The 19,096-nt window shown below is 34.4% G+C and overlaps 1 protein-coding gene across 5 annotated transcripts in view; it reads right to left on the bottom strand.

Annotated features, from left to right (window-relative positions):
- The window catches only part of LOC115442904 (nuclear hormone receptor FTZ-F1), a 102,366-nt gene that overhangs the window by 9,972 nt on the left and 73,298 nt on the right, over positions 1–19,096 (bottom strand). For 2 of the 5 annotated variants that reach the window (XM_030168105.2, XM_030168104.2), the window contains 6 exons: positions 12,824–13,440; positions 9,005–9,263; positions 8,696–8,796; positions 8,294–8,436; positions 7,953–8,012; positions 2,119–2,168 (listed from right to left, as the gene is read on the bottom strand). In XM_030168105.2, the coding sequence (XP_030023965.1) occupies positions 2,120–2,168; positions 7,953–8,012; positions 8,294–8,436; positions 8,696–8,796; positions 9,005–9,263; positions 12,824–13,440 (1,229 nt within the window). In that variant the 3' untranslated portion in view covers position 2,119. The remainder of the gene's footprint in view (positions 1–2,118; positions 2,169–7,952; positions 8,013–8,293; positions 8,437–8,695; positions 8,797–9,004; positions 9,264–12,823; positions 13,441–19,096) is intronic. The other 3 variants (XM_030168106.2, XM_030168107.2, XM_030168108.2) reach the window with 3 other exon arrangements.

Here is a 19,096-nt window from a genome sequence, read left to right as displayed (position 1 = left end):
ATAAGACTAAGTTACTGACAGCAGGCGAGAGCTCCAGAAGATTAGTAGTCACTTCGAAATATAATGATAATGCTAACATTTCTATATAAGTCTTTTTTACAATCCAATCATTAAATTGAAGCTATAAATTGAATTTTATATAAGTACAAAATATATTTTCTCCTACATAAATTATATCACCCTTAATCACACAATATAACATATAGGGTGTCTCACAAGGCAAGGGTTAAAAGGCTTGTACGCATCGAAGGGAAAGTAGCTGGGATGGTTCGCCCAAGATGACACCGACGGCGGAGAAATCAATTAAAAAATATTATAAAATTATATTTACTCCTTCATTGATTACAAACCAAAGTCTGACTGTCAAGCGAAGTATAAAAACAATATACAGAATGGTTTCATAAAAGAGAGAAATAAGAACAGCTCAATAACTGTTATAGCTTGCGAAAAATATTCATAGGAAACTTAATCTAATTATATATTATAGGCCTGTGTTCACAAGCTGAAGGATTCAGAATATTAGTAACATAGGTACAGAAAACAAGATATGCGCCAATCGAGTCTCCTCATAGGAATCAAAATAGTGTAATGTATGGCACGATCTAAGATTCGTTTATTAATTACGTAAAAAATCGCTTAAATTTTATTTGTTTTTATTAACAAACATTGGGTAAGTAACTCTACGTAGCGCGCCGGTAATTGTATGCGATTTCTTACATTTCATTACTGTAACCTCAATTTGCACTACGGAGTCTTTCTTTTCTTACAAGAAATAGGATTTCTGTGAAATCTGTGAAAATATATTTAAATATATTCATCAAAATTTAACCTTTCCTGTAATAACAGCAATTAGAGTAGGTGGCCTTATTGCTCCATTTCAAAAATCAACCTTATGTTATAGAATTCTCCAATAATTACAAAATTTGATAGCTCATTTTATAATTTTTTATTAAAACATTTTTGAAGTCATTCGATTCGATTTAGAAAATAGCTGGTATGCTTTAATATCCTAAAAAAACTTTCATCACTGATAGAAGTCAAGTAAACCAATCAGCGATAATATTTATAAGCCTTTATCTCCGTAAAATTATGATAGAGGCGGAACATGTAGTGCACCTACATTTTGCCGAATTTATATGCCGCCCCATACTGAAATAAAGCCCGCGACATCAACAGTAAATCACTATCAGTAAAGATGTAAAAAAAACATGAAAAATATAATGTATGTTTTCGTAACATAAAGTGACAAATTTTCAAACCCTACTGGAATACTTAACGTATTTTTTATAACAATTAACTCAGACGATGTGTTAGACATAAATATAAAACTGGAGAAGAGTGGTTCGAGCACCAGACATGTGCAGTATTATTTATTAACAATGGGACGGCAAATACATGATTGTAGGACGTAAGTAGTTGGGTGAGTTGAGACATACACGCCATGATACAAATACTACTTGCCCAAGGTTAATTTTGTGTCAAACTATGAAAAAAAAAATCAATTATTTAATTGTAATAAATTTGTTTTTTTTTCTCTACCTATAAAGCAACAACATCATACAGAAACACTTTTATTATCTACATTATGTATTAAAATATGAAATTAGAGCTACAATCATATACTGACCATCATAGTTGCAATAAAAATCAAAGGTTGCTCGATTTTAAATTATATCTGAGGATTATGAAACAAACTTACGAAAGAAATAACCAACGATTTGAAAGATCGTCTATTTCTTAATATAGAGATGTTAATTAGGTTAGCCAGCCGGCTATAAACCAAGAGAGAATTTATGAAATCTAGGAGAAATATAGATTATGCAAATGTGGAGTGGCAAAGAGAGGACGATTGTATTATACTTAACCTACCCATTGACCTGTTTTTAGGCTTGCTCTTCATTATGAAGTACGCCGTATATTATTATCAACTAAGCGGCCAAATCAAAAAAATATTGCTAAGCTTTTATTTCAAAAGAAAGAAATGGTGCCTCTTCGTAGCTTACTACGACCAAATGAGGTTAAATAACTAAGAAGTGAAAGTGCCACAGGTGTATATAATTAAAACGGTGCGAGTAAGGCGTGCATAATGTTTTCAGATTATATAGTAGCAATGCTTACTCTATATTGGAGAATGCGGCTCAATCGTGTCACTTGGCAGGAAACCGCACCTGACACACACAGAGCAATCTCTTATAGTATCTCTCGATACCTTTTTAAACTATTGATATTTCCATATGTTATTCTTTTTAAGAGGGCACAAAATAGTAGCTATTTACAATTCCTTCGTCCAGTAACAAGCTTTGATTGTATCAGTTCGTAATAAGTCGATTCTTAAGTGGCGACGTGTTTTTGTAGTGTAGTCTTTAAATTATTTGTAACATCTATGTATGCAAGGTTTAGAACTTGTAAATTTTTCAATTTTTGACAGCGCTGGTGAAGTGATCATCACGATTTGTACTATATTATCCAAAAACACGCTAAAAGGATTCCGGCGCAACCGTTTTAAAATTATTATTGTTTTCACATATAAATAGTATTTACAGCATAAAAATTACCAGTGTTGTATTGGCATATCGTTTTTTTTTCTTGGATTTTAATTATTGTGTCTATCTTGGTCTTGCTAAATACTGATACTGACTTCTAACTTTTTTATGAAGTGTTCATTATTTAATGATATTTAACATTGGTTAAACTAACCATTTTATCGAATAGAATAAGCTCAAAATAAATTCTAAGATACCGTATTTATATCTACTACAGTAATTCTAACAATTTTTAGTCAGTCGTAGAAAGTATACGTCTCGAACAAACATTGACATTTACTGATATAATTTTGATATATGGCAATTTAATACATAGATATTTTAAAGAAAAATACATTGACATTGTATGGCTTACTAAGAGGATTAAGGCCTTTGTATAAGAACTCATGAGTACGTGGATTTTCGCACAAAGTATTTCTTCTCTGTTAAAGCTAGTAATAATAAACAAATTATACACGTAACATTGTAAAGTCAGAGTATCGTAAAAACAAAGAAAAATTTAAAATTACAAAAGCAATATTATCCACCTAATTCACTTCAGTCATAACGTAACTAAAAATTGCGCTCCAAAGCACCAACATTCGGCAAGGATTTGATGATTTAGTCAAATCACTTTATTCAGGACTAGAACAGTGACTACTTTAAATTACATTCTGAGCGGCAATACGTATTAACTTCTGTTTATATGGGAACAAGGTCTTGCAAAAGGATGATAATATTATGAAAGTACAATAGACACAAATAAATTATTATAGGCGAAAATACATAAATCTCTTAGTGTATGTGTCACTGAAATTTTAATTTTGCGTAAAACATTTTATTTATTTTTAAAATTTGTGTAAATACCCTAGTGTTTAACTCTCGGTTATAGTATTAGTATCGAACGAATATTGGTATTCGCGAATATTCACAAGACTGTGATTTTCGTATTCGCAAAAATGGTGTGTATTATATATAAGAAACTGTAATTTTTAAACTAATCTAATGAAATCGTCCTCAAAGGCGCCAACAGATAAACAAAGAGTTGACAAGCCAAACCGTCTCGTCAAAAATGTCTGCACTATGCTTTAGTTTTATTCTCCTTCTACAGCAATTTAAAACTGCTATTTATAAATAGTATACAATAATATTATAATGTTTTTCTAGAAACGGAAGAAAAAGTTTTTTGTTTTTTTTTTTTTTTTAATATATAAGTTGCCTGTTCTTCATTATACATAATTTCTATTTCGAAAAGATATAGATACCCGCGCCTGGGATTGGAGATACCTATCTCCAAGCGTTTAAATCAAAACAAATATATATATGTATATATAATCCTCATTAATAGCAAATATTCGAATTTACGAATATTGGAAATGGATATTAGTATTCGTAAATATGAAAAATCTGATATTCGTTACACCAGTAAATTGAATATTAGGTGAATGGCAAATTCCTAACCAACTTAGTAGAATCTCGAATGTAAATAACGTCTTGTTATCAAATAATATTGTATGATATATGTATATGTAAAGCATGGAAGTTGGTCTAGATTTGCTTAAATTGTCACGAGGAAATTTTTACACTTTAAGTGGAACGACATATTATTGTACAGAATCAATTAAATGTACGTTAATGCTAAGGTAACAGTTAAGTATATATTGCTGACATAATTTTTTAAGAAAATTTTAATGTTCCAAGACTTTATGGTTAAGATATCTTTTTTTAAATAAGTAATTAAATTAATGCCTTAATAGGTAATAATGTCGGTGCTTGATTGATTGTAAAGGTAAATGAAAATTATAGCAATGTGAAATGATTCACCTAGTAGGTATTGGATTATAATTTTCTATAAATAATTCATAAACTTATAAATATGAATATATTATTACTAACCCCATCGTAGTGTTACTAAAACTTCGAAACATAATATATTATGTTTCATATAATTTCATTCATGCAATTTACAGAAACATAAAATAATGTTTGGTTTTAAAATAAGGAAAATAGATATCCTAATAGTACTTATAATGTTGATTACCTGCCAAAACATTGGAATAAAATTATAATTAATGTACTTTAGGCACTCGACCAATGACATAATATTATTGTTTAAAAAATTACTCATAGCTATACTAAAATAATATCAGGAAGATAATACAATACAAAAAGATAATGAAAATGGGTCACTTCAGATTAATCGCGGATTTTTATCGTCGATAAGATTGACTATTACACGTTACAAAACTTGTCTTTTCAAAGAATCTACGCTGTTTTATTATTTCAATGTTTACTTTCAATGTATATTTATCATAATTTTATTATAATATATATTTTTATATGCATCGCACACTTCTCTGAAGCTAACTGAGCATAAGGTCGAATATCGAAAAAATAATACTATATTAAGTACCTACTCTATATCAAAATAGCAGGATAAATAGTGTATTTTTCATTAAAAACATCCGCTCAATAATAAATTAGTTTGTAAGGTAACCTTTAATATGAGATGCACGAAAATATGTATAATCATAGTAAATGGTGTGAACAATACCTTTCACGAAAGACGAAATAACTACATAATTTGTAAAATTTAAGACGAGTCCTGTGATTGCAGTCAAATTAACGTGTTTGAGGTTGGGAGCATTTTCAAATATGTATGATTAGTAAACGTTTTCGTAACGATACTTGTAAAAAAATGTATCGTTGTAAAATATGTTTGGGTTGATAATAGTTTTTCACTAATAATAATTGAAAGAAGCAAACCACCAGTAATATGATGTCTTTTTTTAGTTTATTTTTTTTTTAAGTCTGTAGGTACTCATTCATTTTTATGCAAAATCACATTAATTTCTTTGCAGAAACGATAATTTCTAATTGGCGGTATAGAGCGTTAGTATTGCTACAGTTCCACTACTAAAGTATGATATTTTTTCGCGTACCGTGTACCGTCTAAGATTACTAAACATTATAAGTGCGTGATTTCAATAAACGTTGTCACAGGGCCCTTCCTAAATTTTGGCAAGAATATGAGGCTAAAGATTTGTCTTTTAGTACATCCAAAATTACACAGTTTTTTGCAATATATTTTTCTTTCTTTACTTCATAAATATTTCTTTTTTTATATATAAAACTGCTAAATACAATAAGTAACTACATGACATTAACGCCATATTTGCATTTCACGTTGCATAATGTAAATCATGTGCAGAACTTATCCCCTCATTATGTATCTCATTATAATCGGAAATCTACAATAAGACGACTACTACTGACCGCATTTTCGCTACATCTCTTAAATGTTTTTGCCAACACTGGATGTCAGGTTAAGCTAGCTACGAAAAAACACACATAAGATGGGCAGTATACATATTACACACCCCAACCACAATTTTCAAAGAAAGGTTGCCTTTCATAATATTATTTACCGTAAGATGCGTATTGCGTAATTAAAATAAACTCCCAAATCAATGAACGTACGTACCTACCCTCCCCACGTCATTTGTGTCCACAAGCATATTTTTTGTAGATACTTAGTTTTTGTTTATACAAGTTTCAGCTATGTCCATTAAAATAATAAGTTAAAACTAGCGTTTGTTGTGTACGGCATTCAGATTTTTAAGTAAATTTATTAATTCACTGTGGATGTGTAAATTTTCTTTGCAGGTAAATTTTTATACGTATCACCACTTTCAAATCTACTGCATCAAATGAGAAGAGATCTGGTGCACTCCAAACCTTTTATGAATGACATCAATAATTATATAATTCCAATTGTGCAATGAAATAATAAAATATTTGCCAACAAATGGTGTACGTTTTTAATATTTAAATAAAACATAGATCATAATTAAAAATAAGCTATCAGCAATATTAGTTTTTGCAATATACCTACCTATATATATCTTTTTTTACTTTAAAATTATTTCTAACAAAACCCTGCCATATACAGCAAGAATCTGCATGGCATTGACGTCATATCTGCATTTCACGTTGCATAATGTAAGACTATAAAAAAACATTACAGTTTGAACTTTGAACACGGCATATTAAAAACCGTTCCAACAGCTTCTAAGTTTTAAATCGTGTTAGATGCTGATATTTGATAAAATCATTACAAATACAAACAGCAGCATTATATACAAACAAGTACGCAATGACCTTTTATTCTCACAAATCAAAAGATATTTATTAACATGGACTTAAGTAAATAGCTTGTCGAAAATTAAATCTATACCTTAAATCACCATATATCTATGTTTATTCAATATATACATGTGGTCTACGAATAAGAATAAATAAATAATAAAAAACGTAGCATTCTGTTTCATGCACTTTTGTTTTCAATATGATCAAATGAGTATTTTTCTGACCTAAAAGACTTAACTTGACGATAATTGGAAGACTAGTTTCAATATAGGACCTGCTTATTCTTATAAGCAGGTCCTATCTTCAGAATATATAATAACAGCACCAGATGATAATAAAAAGCACAGTGCAATAAATTATAATGTGATAAAGCTTCTACCATTCAAATTTATCGTGTAATACAGTTTAAGAGACAGAGTTTAATGCAAGCTCGAGTGAACTTGTTACCGTTGCAGGTAAAAAGAGTCCTTATTTGAATATAATAATACCTATTTGAATATAATTATATGAATATATTTATTAAAATAGTATGGAAGGTGGTCAAAAATAATGTAAGAGCGAAAATATTTAGTAATGTTTAATACCTGCTACATTATATTATATGTAATGAAAAAAATATATACACGATTTTTAGAATTGTAGCAAGTGAACCACGTTCAACAATATTACTAGAAAATTTAAAACATTTTTTTTTGTCGGCGACGGCGGCTCTCGTCGGCTATTTATTTGAATAGCTCTAGTTTGTCACTAATATGTTTTACTGAAATTCTTTTGTACATCCAACAATGTCCTTCAAACCATAATACAACAGTACTTGCATACTGATGCTTGGTAAAAGAGACAATGCGACGTTATCTATCCGGACGGAATCTCGCATAATTATCATACACCAACCATCAAATACGAAGACAAATATGAATTAATAAGAGTTTAGTTGCCGATGTTCTAACGGTTTTCTACATTTTAATTGATGAACTGTTTCTGTGATAATTGATTCTCCGTCTGCAACGGTAAGATAGGGACATGCTAATGAAATCGGCCTGTTAATTTTAGTAAAAAATCATAGGCATAACATACGGTTGTTACATTTAAAAAAAAATTGTAACTAGTTAATGATTTAACATTATTGAAAATCCAGAAAAAAATGGGTCTTCTAATAAAATTGAGCATTGTTAACCTTGACAGTTAATATATGGTGTAAAAGATATGTGGCGGTTAGATGCTTGCATAAATAAATAAAGAACAAATAGAATAAATAAATTATAATATAGGATAACATACAATCTGTCTAGAGTTGACGTGTGCTCGGCACTCCGGTTAACCATTTCGCCTCCGTTTGGCCTAGAACGAGACATAAGTGACATTGTCATCTGCCAACCGTATCGAGTACAAAACTTATTTCAGTGAAAGTCTATGTCTATGTGCTCATAAAGCTTCTGCGTCATTTCGTAATCAATATCAGGACAGCATAAGTTACGCTGTTTTACATTTCTACTTGTAATAAATATAATAATGGGAACTGGTCATAATTTGGGCAGTTTATTACAGTAATACATCAATCTATCTAGCAAAGTATCACATAGGCATACACATAGGCACAGCATATTAGAGCAGGTACTGACTTGCGTTTAGCGTGTAGCATCTCCATTAGGAGGGTCTGCGTGGGCGCCTGGCCGGCGCAGTGCCGCTGGTACAGGTGCTCCTCCCCCCGCGCCGCCAGCGCGTGGATCTCTGGCACCACCATCACCAGTTTACCGAATTTGTCCTGGAAAATTTAAATACACCATGTAATAAAATTTACGTAATATCAGAAGATTTTGCCCTGTCCTAGTACTAAAAATTAATAATAATGATAATAATAATTTCAGTAAACCGAACTATCTATGATCTGTATTGTCGTTATAAAAGCCTGTGCCTCGAGTAGTGTTTTTTATCCAATACATTTATTGCAGTATTCCAATATTAATTTTGACAATTTACAATTTGTTCTAATTATATGTAAAATTGATCAAGGCAACGATTACCTGAACTGTAGGATAACAGGTTAGAGTGTAGTCTAGAAGCGCAGCCTGCACTGTTTGGTAACCGTCTCGTACGCACTTCACATTTACGATGCCTCTCACCTCTGAAACGCCAACATATTATATCTTGACAATAATAAAAATACAACATGTATCGCAACGTTGAAAAAAAAATAAAATTAAAAGTGTGAATTCTGATATAAAACAAAAGACAACAATAATAAAACATTCGCAATGATGGCCACAAAATAATATGGTACACTATACGAAGAAGCGATGATACGAACGAATTAGAATAAAAACAATACTAACCAGGATTTAGGAGAAGCAAAAATTTAACACAGATATAATCTGGAACGTCAAACTTCAACTCGGCCAGTTTGTTCTGAAGCTCGTTGAAGTGGTCCGCCAGAGCCGGTACGCCCAAGAGGCCTAAACAAAGCAGGTCGAACTTTTGTCCGTTATGGAGCGTCGTTTCATCCGGCAGACCGTTGTGCATCCGCTGATGCAGATGATCTAACACCAACATGTCGGACCACGAGTGCTGCAGGAGTTTCATCTGATCGTCAACCTGAAACAATTGATAGCCGCATTGCTACACGTGCAGAGCACTCACTCATACATATTATAGGAATCCTAACTGAGAGATGCGCAGTTTTTGCCAACATTAATCTGGTTACATGAACATCGATGCATTTATTGCAGAATGCTTAATTTTATGTTAGTAAACAAACGCTAGCAAATTATCATCAGTTCACCTATAAACCTAAAAATGCCGCGATGTTCGAATTTTGCATTTACTTTGAATACATTTTTCACAATACTTTAATGATGGCAATCAATTGGGACCACATGTAGACAATAGCTGTTATGATGTAATGGTGCAGTGGGTTTGGCACGACACTTTGCTATCAGTTAAACAATTCCATGATAATTTATTTATAGGAAAATATATGAAACGTAGTTTCTACTAATAGATATATGTACTAGCGACCGCGCTAAATATAACAAAAATGACGTATTACGGCGCCGCTATCAGACAACTCGCAACCGTCGTCGTTCCGTGACCCACATTTTATTGAGTTGCATTAGAAAACACGGGGCGGCCTGAGCGCGTTAAATTTGCTGTTTACGAAATGTTACAACTGAATTTTAGAGCTCGAAGCTATTGCAACACCGTACGCCGCTTGCTCAACGCAATAGATCGAGATTGGTTCGACGAAATCGGACTATCCTATCTATTCAATCGATCTCTCTTTGCTTAATTAAACATACGTAGTCAGTTTATGAATGTCATTAAACAGGATTATTCAATGAGTTACTTTGGAAAATTTGATTTAAATGATCTTGAAATTATAAAGTATTCTTTGGAATAATGTGCCTCGTTCAAATGTATAAACCTGTAAGCCCTAATAAACTAATAAGATTGTGCCAGTGTGAGTATAATCGTCTTGCTCAAACAACCGTCAACTATACAAATAATGATTTTATTTTCTTCGGAGCAAGGTAGAAAATTGTATAACGCAATAATGAGACTTAAGTCCGTATGATATTTCGCGTGTAGAACTAATAGCATTCCCTTCTGGCAGCCATGTTGGACTTGTCGTTTCTCGGCGGTGTACGAAGTAGGTCAAAGTCGCGCTGTATTACAGCGTGCCCAAAAACTTTGCTTCAAAAACATACATATTTACGCAGAACAAGAAATAAGTAATATATATTTTTTTATAAGTAAGTATAAATGTAAGTTAAATTTGTTGCAAGATTCGTTGCTATTTTGTAAGTAAGTGGATATTATTATCTTACACCCATGATAAACTTTATATTCGTTTGAGTACTACTAAATATCTATTTTAATATAGAACTTTATTTTAAGACTATTTGAACTCACTTTAAAGATTTGATATTAAATTATTTCAGTTCCATTGTACTGACTAGTTTTCAAAAGCTATTATTTACTTTCAAATTTCTTGATGATTTAATGATCAAACAAAAAAACAATTAAAATTAAATTATAGGATTCTACGTAATATTGCTTAAAATGTTAGATAATAAAAGGCTGAACTGAAATGCTGTCCAAAAGTAAATGTCAAATATGCATTAAAGATTATATAGAGCGTAAATTCAGTTACTCTAATGACTGGCTCCTTTTATTGGTAGTGTCGCAATTGAAACTTGGCTAATGTCTAGACCACAGAACGTGATGATGAAAGTAAAACGTAATATTGTACTTGTAAATAACACATTATTACTTACTTCCTTATCGAAGTGAAAATTTTAACATATTTTTTAAAATGATTGAATTGATTTATTAGGTTCATATTTTTTTATTTCTGTGTTTTTTTCTACGACGAACGTGTATGGCATATAAGTATCAGCTCATTTTTAATTCTGCATTATTTTAGTACTTAGATGATTACACTAATGTGGAAAAGAAATATTATGTAAATTTTAGATCACGATTACTCCTTTAATTTTGCCATCGATTCCATTCATGATCTTGATGTCATATTTATCGTTTTTTGTCGATTGATGATTGATAATGGTCTAGTTTGGTGAAGACTTGGCCCAAGTCTTGACCTAATGTCAGATTTAGTGTCTAACGGTCATTATTGAAAAACCTCAGTAACATCTATGTGAAATGCTTGAAAAATACTATAACCATTTTAGTCGGCACATCTGTATGACACGATACAGCGCAATTCGTATTCAAAACAAGTAATCGAGCGATCAAGTCCAACTTGCCATGTTTGTGACTAATCGTTATTAGGAAGACATTATGTAAGAGAAAGCGAAGAAATGCCACGCAACTCGTTACGTCTCCATTATCGGCAGTTACGCGGCGCGGTAAAAAGTGCTTTCTCGCGGCAACTCGGCCACGGCCACTGTGTCAAGTGCGCCGACGAAAGTGCAGCGTTGCCGGCCTGTACACCCGAACTATCCCCGCGCCCGCACCTGCACACCGTTACATCACATCCGTCTGGAGAAAGCTTAGGTCATCAACATCGTTCGGGATAACTCGGCCCTTTATACGAATATCTGTCGTGCCGTCTTCGTCGATATCTATACACAAGTAAAGACTACAACACTTATTTTACTTGTTTTTGAATTTAAAGCACTAAGGGCATCGATCCCGTTATTTATCGAGAAAAATGTGTATTTACTGTAAAATAAGTAATAACTGAAAGACAACTTCCGTAAACATTTGTAAATGGGTGTCGGATTCATCTAGGTTCGCCTCCGTCCCAATTCCGAGAATGGATCGTAAATAAGTCGCGTCATTTTAGCACAAACAGAAATTGCTAGCCGTGAAGTGGAGTCTGTCCGCGCGATAGAGACAAACGGTATGTACAGAGCGGCAACGTCTCGCGTCCACGTGAGCGAGCGCGGGTCTTGCGTAAGCGTACGACGACCACGGTGCGGTTACCGCCGCCGCCGCCGCCGCCGCCACCGCCACCGCCGACGTTGCTCCCGCTCATCGTCGATTGACTCTTGCTGATTGTCTCAACTCACTCAACATACATTTAATAAACTGATGCACAATATAGGAACTCGGTATTTACAATTCGACAGTCACTATATGCTGGCAGTGGAGCCGCGAAACATAATTTAGGAACGTTTTTATTTGAAGCTATCCACATTTTGTTTGCAATGTTTGATTGAGTTGTTATTGATAGAATTGTTATTTGTTACAATGTACGGATACGGATACCGCCGTTTAACTGGATTAGCTCGTTACATCTTGGTCGATAGTGTAAGCGAACGTGCAGTAGCAGTACGCTAGGAACGGCAAGCGGGCGACGATACGCGGCGGCAGGCGGCACCACGGCACGCTTGTCGTGGGAACTTGACCCAGTTGGTGCGGCCCGCGGCGCGGCATATCGATTGCGAGAGGCACCGCGTCGCTCGCTGCGTCATACGCGCCCCCTTACTCACACATTTACATCATAACTAAGTACTGTCTGTTAGAACGCAAATAATTATAACATTCGCTAAGCTTATTATTATCAAACCTATAACAACACACACCGCATAGCAGCGCATAACGTGTCATTCGCTAGCGAGCATGGTAGGTGTACACCGGATCGGATATTGGGATTTGGGACAGGAAGTCATACTTATCTGGAAATTCACCTTTAGATACTTAAAGAACACTGTATTTCTTGCCCAGTCCACTTGAGAGAACAAGTTTTGGTCCAGCACTTTGCACATTAATTCGAAGAGATCCACCTCACATTGATTGTAGGTTTGGCTCTGTAAGAGTCCGAACAGCGAATTTTGCCACTCGCGATCGTCGATAGTTTGAACAAATTCGCGGATCATAGGTGAAACTCGAAGGGTTTCCGTGCTTGTGGGTTCAGCGGTGCTGGATGGCGTAGCTGCTGCGTTGGTTGGCGCGTCGAACGCAAACGCGTCCGGCGAATGCGGCGAGTGCGCCTCCCACTTGTCGTGCGCAGGCGGCGGCGGTGGCTGCGGCGGCTGCGGCTGCGTGCCCAGCAGCGCCGGGCCCGGTGATGACTCCGGCGACGACGTTAGCGACGACACCTGCGGGATCTGGATTTCTTGCTTCACGGGCACGGCTGCGTAAGGTGAGCCGAAACCGAGCACGAGACCACCATCACCGAGAGAGCCGCGTAGCGTTTGCACTGCTATTTGTCTTTGTCGCATCATTTGAAGTTTGCGAGCGCGGTCGCGTTTATACATGGGACCAAACTTATTCCGGCCTCCACGCATGCGGTCGGCTCGTACGGCTGTAACAAAAGACACGAACATTGATTAGTCTATTGTACAAGATCTGGTGAATATATAGTAAAAATAATATTATAATATCAGCCTTGAACTAAATAACCCCACAGTTCGACATAACTTTTTGGAAGTTTAAAGACCGTAATCACCCTATATAAGACACCGTATGACGTATTAAATTCCATATTTATAATTAACCCGTTTTTGATAACGAACAAAAGTGAGAATACGTCATTATAATGATCAACTGCTGTGATTTCTACATTAATCTATATAAATTGGATTATTCATATTAGATTATTGTTTGATGAAACACTTTACACGACCCAAAAAACATAGTAGAAAGGCTGGTTTATCGGACTTGTGGTCTAGTTCGATAAACGAGGCTGATCCAGATCACCTTAGAGTATGGAAAAACTTGTTTAAACTTCATAATAGGCTGTTGAAATTATTATCATGATTATATAGTCTATTGCGAAGAGATTTAATGCTTACACCATATTAAGACGTAGGCACAGATAAGTTTTCTTATCATTAGTAATAAAAGAAAACGATTTATTAATTCAACCATCGTAAAATTTAAGTAAAAATATAAATTCCGCCATTAAGACAAGGTTATGATAATCTGACTTATGCAGGCAGCTACCTAATCTCATACTCACACGGAAATTTTAGAAATTGAAAGCATTTTACTTATTTTTACGATAATTTAACGTAAAACGTATTTGTAGAGGAAACCCAGAAAGCATAAAATAAAGGGTTAATAATAATTGAGATAGCACAATATTATCCCTGTTCTCATTTTACAGTTATCTGCCCAATGCCTCAACATACTCGTACATTAAATAACTTAGGCCAAAAATTTAGGACAGCGGCCCCATAACGATCGCGTACCTACCTAACACTTTTTATGATTCTGGCTGTATTCCAAGTTTCGAGTAGCGCGCACAATAATAGCTATTTGAGCATATTCCATAGCGAAGGATATTAAACTCGTTACTTAATTATTTCTTGGTTTATTGGACATTGCAGGCAAATTGCTTAGTCATCAAATGTTTGTTTGTGATGCATTTTAAAATATATAAGGAGACTAACTAGCTAAGTGTGATTCAATGGCGAAACCTCCATACAACCCGATTCCTACCGGCTTCCTTTTTAGGTTTATTTACGTTTGTCTTACTTTTTGTTTTCTGTCAAATTGCTCGCGATAAGTATATCGCGAGCAATGGTTAGTAAACCAAGGCATTTTTTTTTACCTCGGTTTGTCTTTTGAAACATTTCACCCTTCGCCACTGATGAAGTCAACCTCATGGCTGTCAATTTAAAATCAATCACAAAAGTATAAATTCTTATTATTGAATATAATTTAAATAGACGAAATAATCGGGTGACACGTTTAGCTTTTACAACCTACAATTTGCAATTAACACAACGAATACTATCCTTATAACTGTCTTTCTATTGTTAAAGTCAATTAGTAGAAGAGAGTATAGCGGGCCGGCGGCGAGTATAATTGATACTTAGTTTTGTAACCCGGCGATAGTTTCGAATATTTTAGATTTGTTTTATAGGTAATTGACGAAAAAGCAAGCTTTTCTTGGTCAACTTTTTGAATTAATTCTCTTAAAATGTATGGTAAAAATGACTTCATTACCCCTTCGCTTTTCTGTTCGCAAGACATATAGAAAATCTCTGAATAAAAAATATACATAACCATTTTTCAAACAAATTATAGCTACTAAAAATTATGACCATTTCTCTGATTTATATTATTGTTATATTTTCCACTATTTCTAGCAAGAATCACAAGATAACTTACAACTAAAAACGTCACGCACCGGTGAATCTGGGCAGCGAAGCCAAACGTGGAGCAGTCGCGTTGATCATACAGGCACATGGTTTAAAAAATCCGCACTTTATTTGCCCGAGGAACAGTATTGGCGAAGGGTGACATTATCCGTAAGGGAACCTGACACAACACATGGGTACTACTTACTAATACGCATAAATGATGTCTGCAAATTGTTTCAATGAAAATTAGATCTTACGTAAGTTACGAAAAGGACGCTGGCAAGAATCGAGATATAAGGATCCTTCGTCACTGGTTTATTGTATATTTCCTTTAAAACCCTAGGACTTTAGGTACGTCATTAATTTAAATCCTAAGAATATTGAAATTATCGACGACAACTAGCTTAATATTCTTATACGCCAAAGATTCAGTGGAATTAAAAAGTTGTGCCGCCTATGATTATGCGAGTATTTAACTCCTATGATTAAGTTATATTAAGATCATGAGAAGAATCGCACTTAAAAAAAACTGCAATCAAGCAAAAAGAGACGTGCGTTAACACTGCACGCCATATCTCAGGCTAAGATTGCACAGCGACAGGCCGCTATGTGCAACCGTCACTTGCAGGCCAGTTTATGGAGGCCGAAGGTCATCTCGCCGGCGTCGGACTCATCAACGACGGAAGGGGAATCTAATGGTCCGCTCCCTCCCTTCTCACCTGCCACTTTCGCAGACATGACGTATCCGCGAAACGAGTTAAACGTTATTGTCCGAAGTCTGAATAAAATTCTTGCATATGAAAGAATGTACGGAAAGGGCGAAATTATAGAGTGCCCTTGATTTATTTCGCAACCCTAAAAAGATAAATCTTGTATAGACTTGTAACAGACAACGGACACCGACCTGGTTCCTTTGAGTATCCTCTTGTTAAATAGGAAACACTAAAAATATACAACGGTGAGTACGAGGACCCGTGTGTGTTCCAGTTTTGTATATCTCAGTATATTATTGCCATATAAAAGTATATACACGATATATGATACGAGATAATATGTCGGTGTCTAAGGCAATAATACAATAATATAAATAATTGTATTCGTTTTAAAATAATCACACAGACTGTTAGCCCAGTATTATAGAAACAAATCAAGCTATAGTAGTCAGAATATGAACTATAAGAGGGTTTGAAAATTCATCACCTGGGGCTATTCAATCCATACGCTATAACTATAAATGTGTTTTTTTTTTATATTTACTTACTTTTCGCGGTGGAGATCATTAAATATAACTTAGCGGACTAGATCGTTCGCTGGCCTTATATCATGTAAGAAAGTTATCGCGTAAACGCCTAAATAAATTAGGATGTACTCCTGTAAATTGTGATGTATTTGGCACAAAAACGAAGTCGGATATTCAGTAAATCACATAAAATACTTGACTATATGTGTGTACAATATATTAAATATTAAGGACATAAATGATGTCTAAACATTTTTATTATTATCTCTATTCGTATTAGTAATACCCCTCGCAGTATACACATGCGATGAATAAATAAGACAGAACCTGGATCGGAAGATGGCTTTTAGTGAATTGCAGACTCGTTCAACCCACGAGTTAAAAATAACAACCGGTTTTTATTATAGCTATCGCGCCTCAGCGAGATAAGGACGGAGCACAGGGCTCGGGAAAGGGTTCAAGTGAGACAACCGGCGTAACGGATTTGAACATTGCCGTATGCAATTCCACCAGACCACACTGCATGAAACTTTCCACTGGCTTTGGTAATCATTTTCACTGAATCCTGATAGATAAGTTAGGCCTTAGTGGAAAATGTCGCTAAAATGAATGACCACTGACTAAACAAATCTTATATCGATTGGTAGATTCATACCGGTACATTTTAATGGTACTGTGGGTAATACAGGGCCTGTCTACCATTTTCAACAGTTTAAAACAAATTACATACAGACTTTTAGCTAGATGAGGACGTAGTAAGCTTTTGTTTTAAATTATAATCTAATATGATTTAGTAGAGCCCAAAAGCGGAATAGCAACATAGGTATGAGCATACCAATCCACAATTTTATCATGCGTATATGGAATTATTATTAAATTTTTATTATTAAACAGTAGCCCCTTGCTAATAAACGTCTACGTATAGTTATGGACCTTTTGTCTTGCTTGAATGACACCGTTAGAGCAAGCAAGACAAAACATATTTAATTATGACAGACGAGTGCAGCGTTTATTGGTCAAGCCCTAAACGTATAAACTACGTCAAAGTTGAGCATAGATAGTTTCGAGCATTTCAAAAATATTTAATTCAAAAATAACGTGTAATAGTACCCGTAGTGGTCTGTATAATGCCTACTTAATAAACTAGTTAAATTTACTGTCACGGTTCCCTACATGTTTAAGATACATTCTTATTATAGGTCATACCGTCTTTTAAAGGTTGAAACAAAAGCGTTAACGGTTCATAAGAACGTGGAGTTCCCACCCAAGGTCCGTCAATTTATGAATCCGCTCAGTTTGAAAATTGTATACTTGAAATACCCTGCTTAATCTATATAAATGTGTTAAGCCTTAAATCTGTTAAATATAGTTTAAACAGCAGGAAGTACCTAAACATTATAACTATGCATAGAACAATTCCAATGTATCATCTATTTGTAATGTATCGATTTAATGCAGGAATTCCAAAGTTAAATGTTGATATTTACGGAAATCAGATGCAATGTGTATTCATAAGGTCGGTTACCGAAAAATAATATTATCATACTTAATGTAGTCGAATAAAAATTATATTTTCTTAGAAGTAAATTGAAGGCGAAGACAGTAAATTTAGCAAAGCTTTAAAAATATATATCTATTATGATAACGTGTTTATTCTGAAAGGTTAGAAGAAATAATCAATCTAGTGATGAATTTCATATTCGGACTTCATATTTACTAGAAAAGCTTATATATTTTGCGGACAATTTTATTATTTGTAATGATTTCGTAATTAATATTAAACATTACCTACATTATTGCTACGTGACACTATTGTTCACAGCTCTTCCAATATAAAAACAGGATACTTCAACGGATAGTCCTCTCGCGGCCAAAGCTTAGAAGGCTGCAGATTTATATGATTAGTTGGACGAAAATTTTATTTATTACTTTTGAGGAATAATCTTTTTTTTTTCTTTTTGTAAAATATACGCAGCCGATTATTTCAGCATATATCAATCATATTATGCTAAAAAACACATAATATTGTTTACATTCGATTGCATGTTACATAGCAGATAATGACATCCTATGTATTTAAACTGGGACAGAGAGTTCCCCACGGGAGGATGAGAGTCGTTACGTCTATCACATCAGCGTTGATCACCAGATTACCGTAGTTTTATGATCTCTTGACGCTTATGCCGTTTTATAATGCTACTCGTAAGTGTAAAATTAATTCTAATGATTATGATAAAACAGTATCTGATTTGTTTTAGTTTATTCATAGCCACTTCCTAAAATAATGTACGTTTTTTTAATTAATGATGATGAGCCCTGTAGTATTAAGGAAAGGCTAAAATAATTTCTATACGTTGCCATTCACTATCCGATTTGTCGGCCGTCATGCAATGGGCGTGGCTTGCCGGACGACGAGAGCGGATGACGGCCGATGCATCTAAGTCCGACGGCAGTAGGCCCACAGCATTCACACTCACTACCGAATACTATTACTATACTAATAAAAATAAAAAGGGCCTAATACGCAAAAACTCTTCGGTGCATAATTCGCGTCGCCCATTAAGCCACATAGTGAATAGAATTTAGAACAGAGCCAAAAAGTAGCAGTGGGTAAGGCAGACACCAGGCAG

This window comes from Manduca sexta, chromosome 27 (genome assembly GCF_014839805.1).
Source record: "Manduca sexta isolate Smith_Timp_Sample1 chromosome 27, JHU_Msex_v1.0, whole genome shotgun sequence".
In the NCBI taxonomy this organism is placed as follows: domain Eukaryota; kingdom Metazoa; phylum Arthropoda; class Insecta; order Lepidoptera; family Sphingidae; genus Manduca; species Manduca sexta.
The sequence above is the reverse complement of the archived record's forward strand: the minus strand, read 5'-3'. Positions and strand labels throughout refer to the sequence as shown.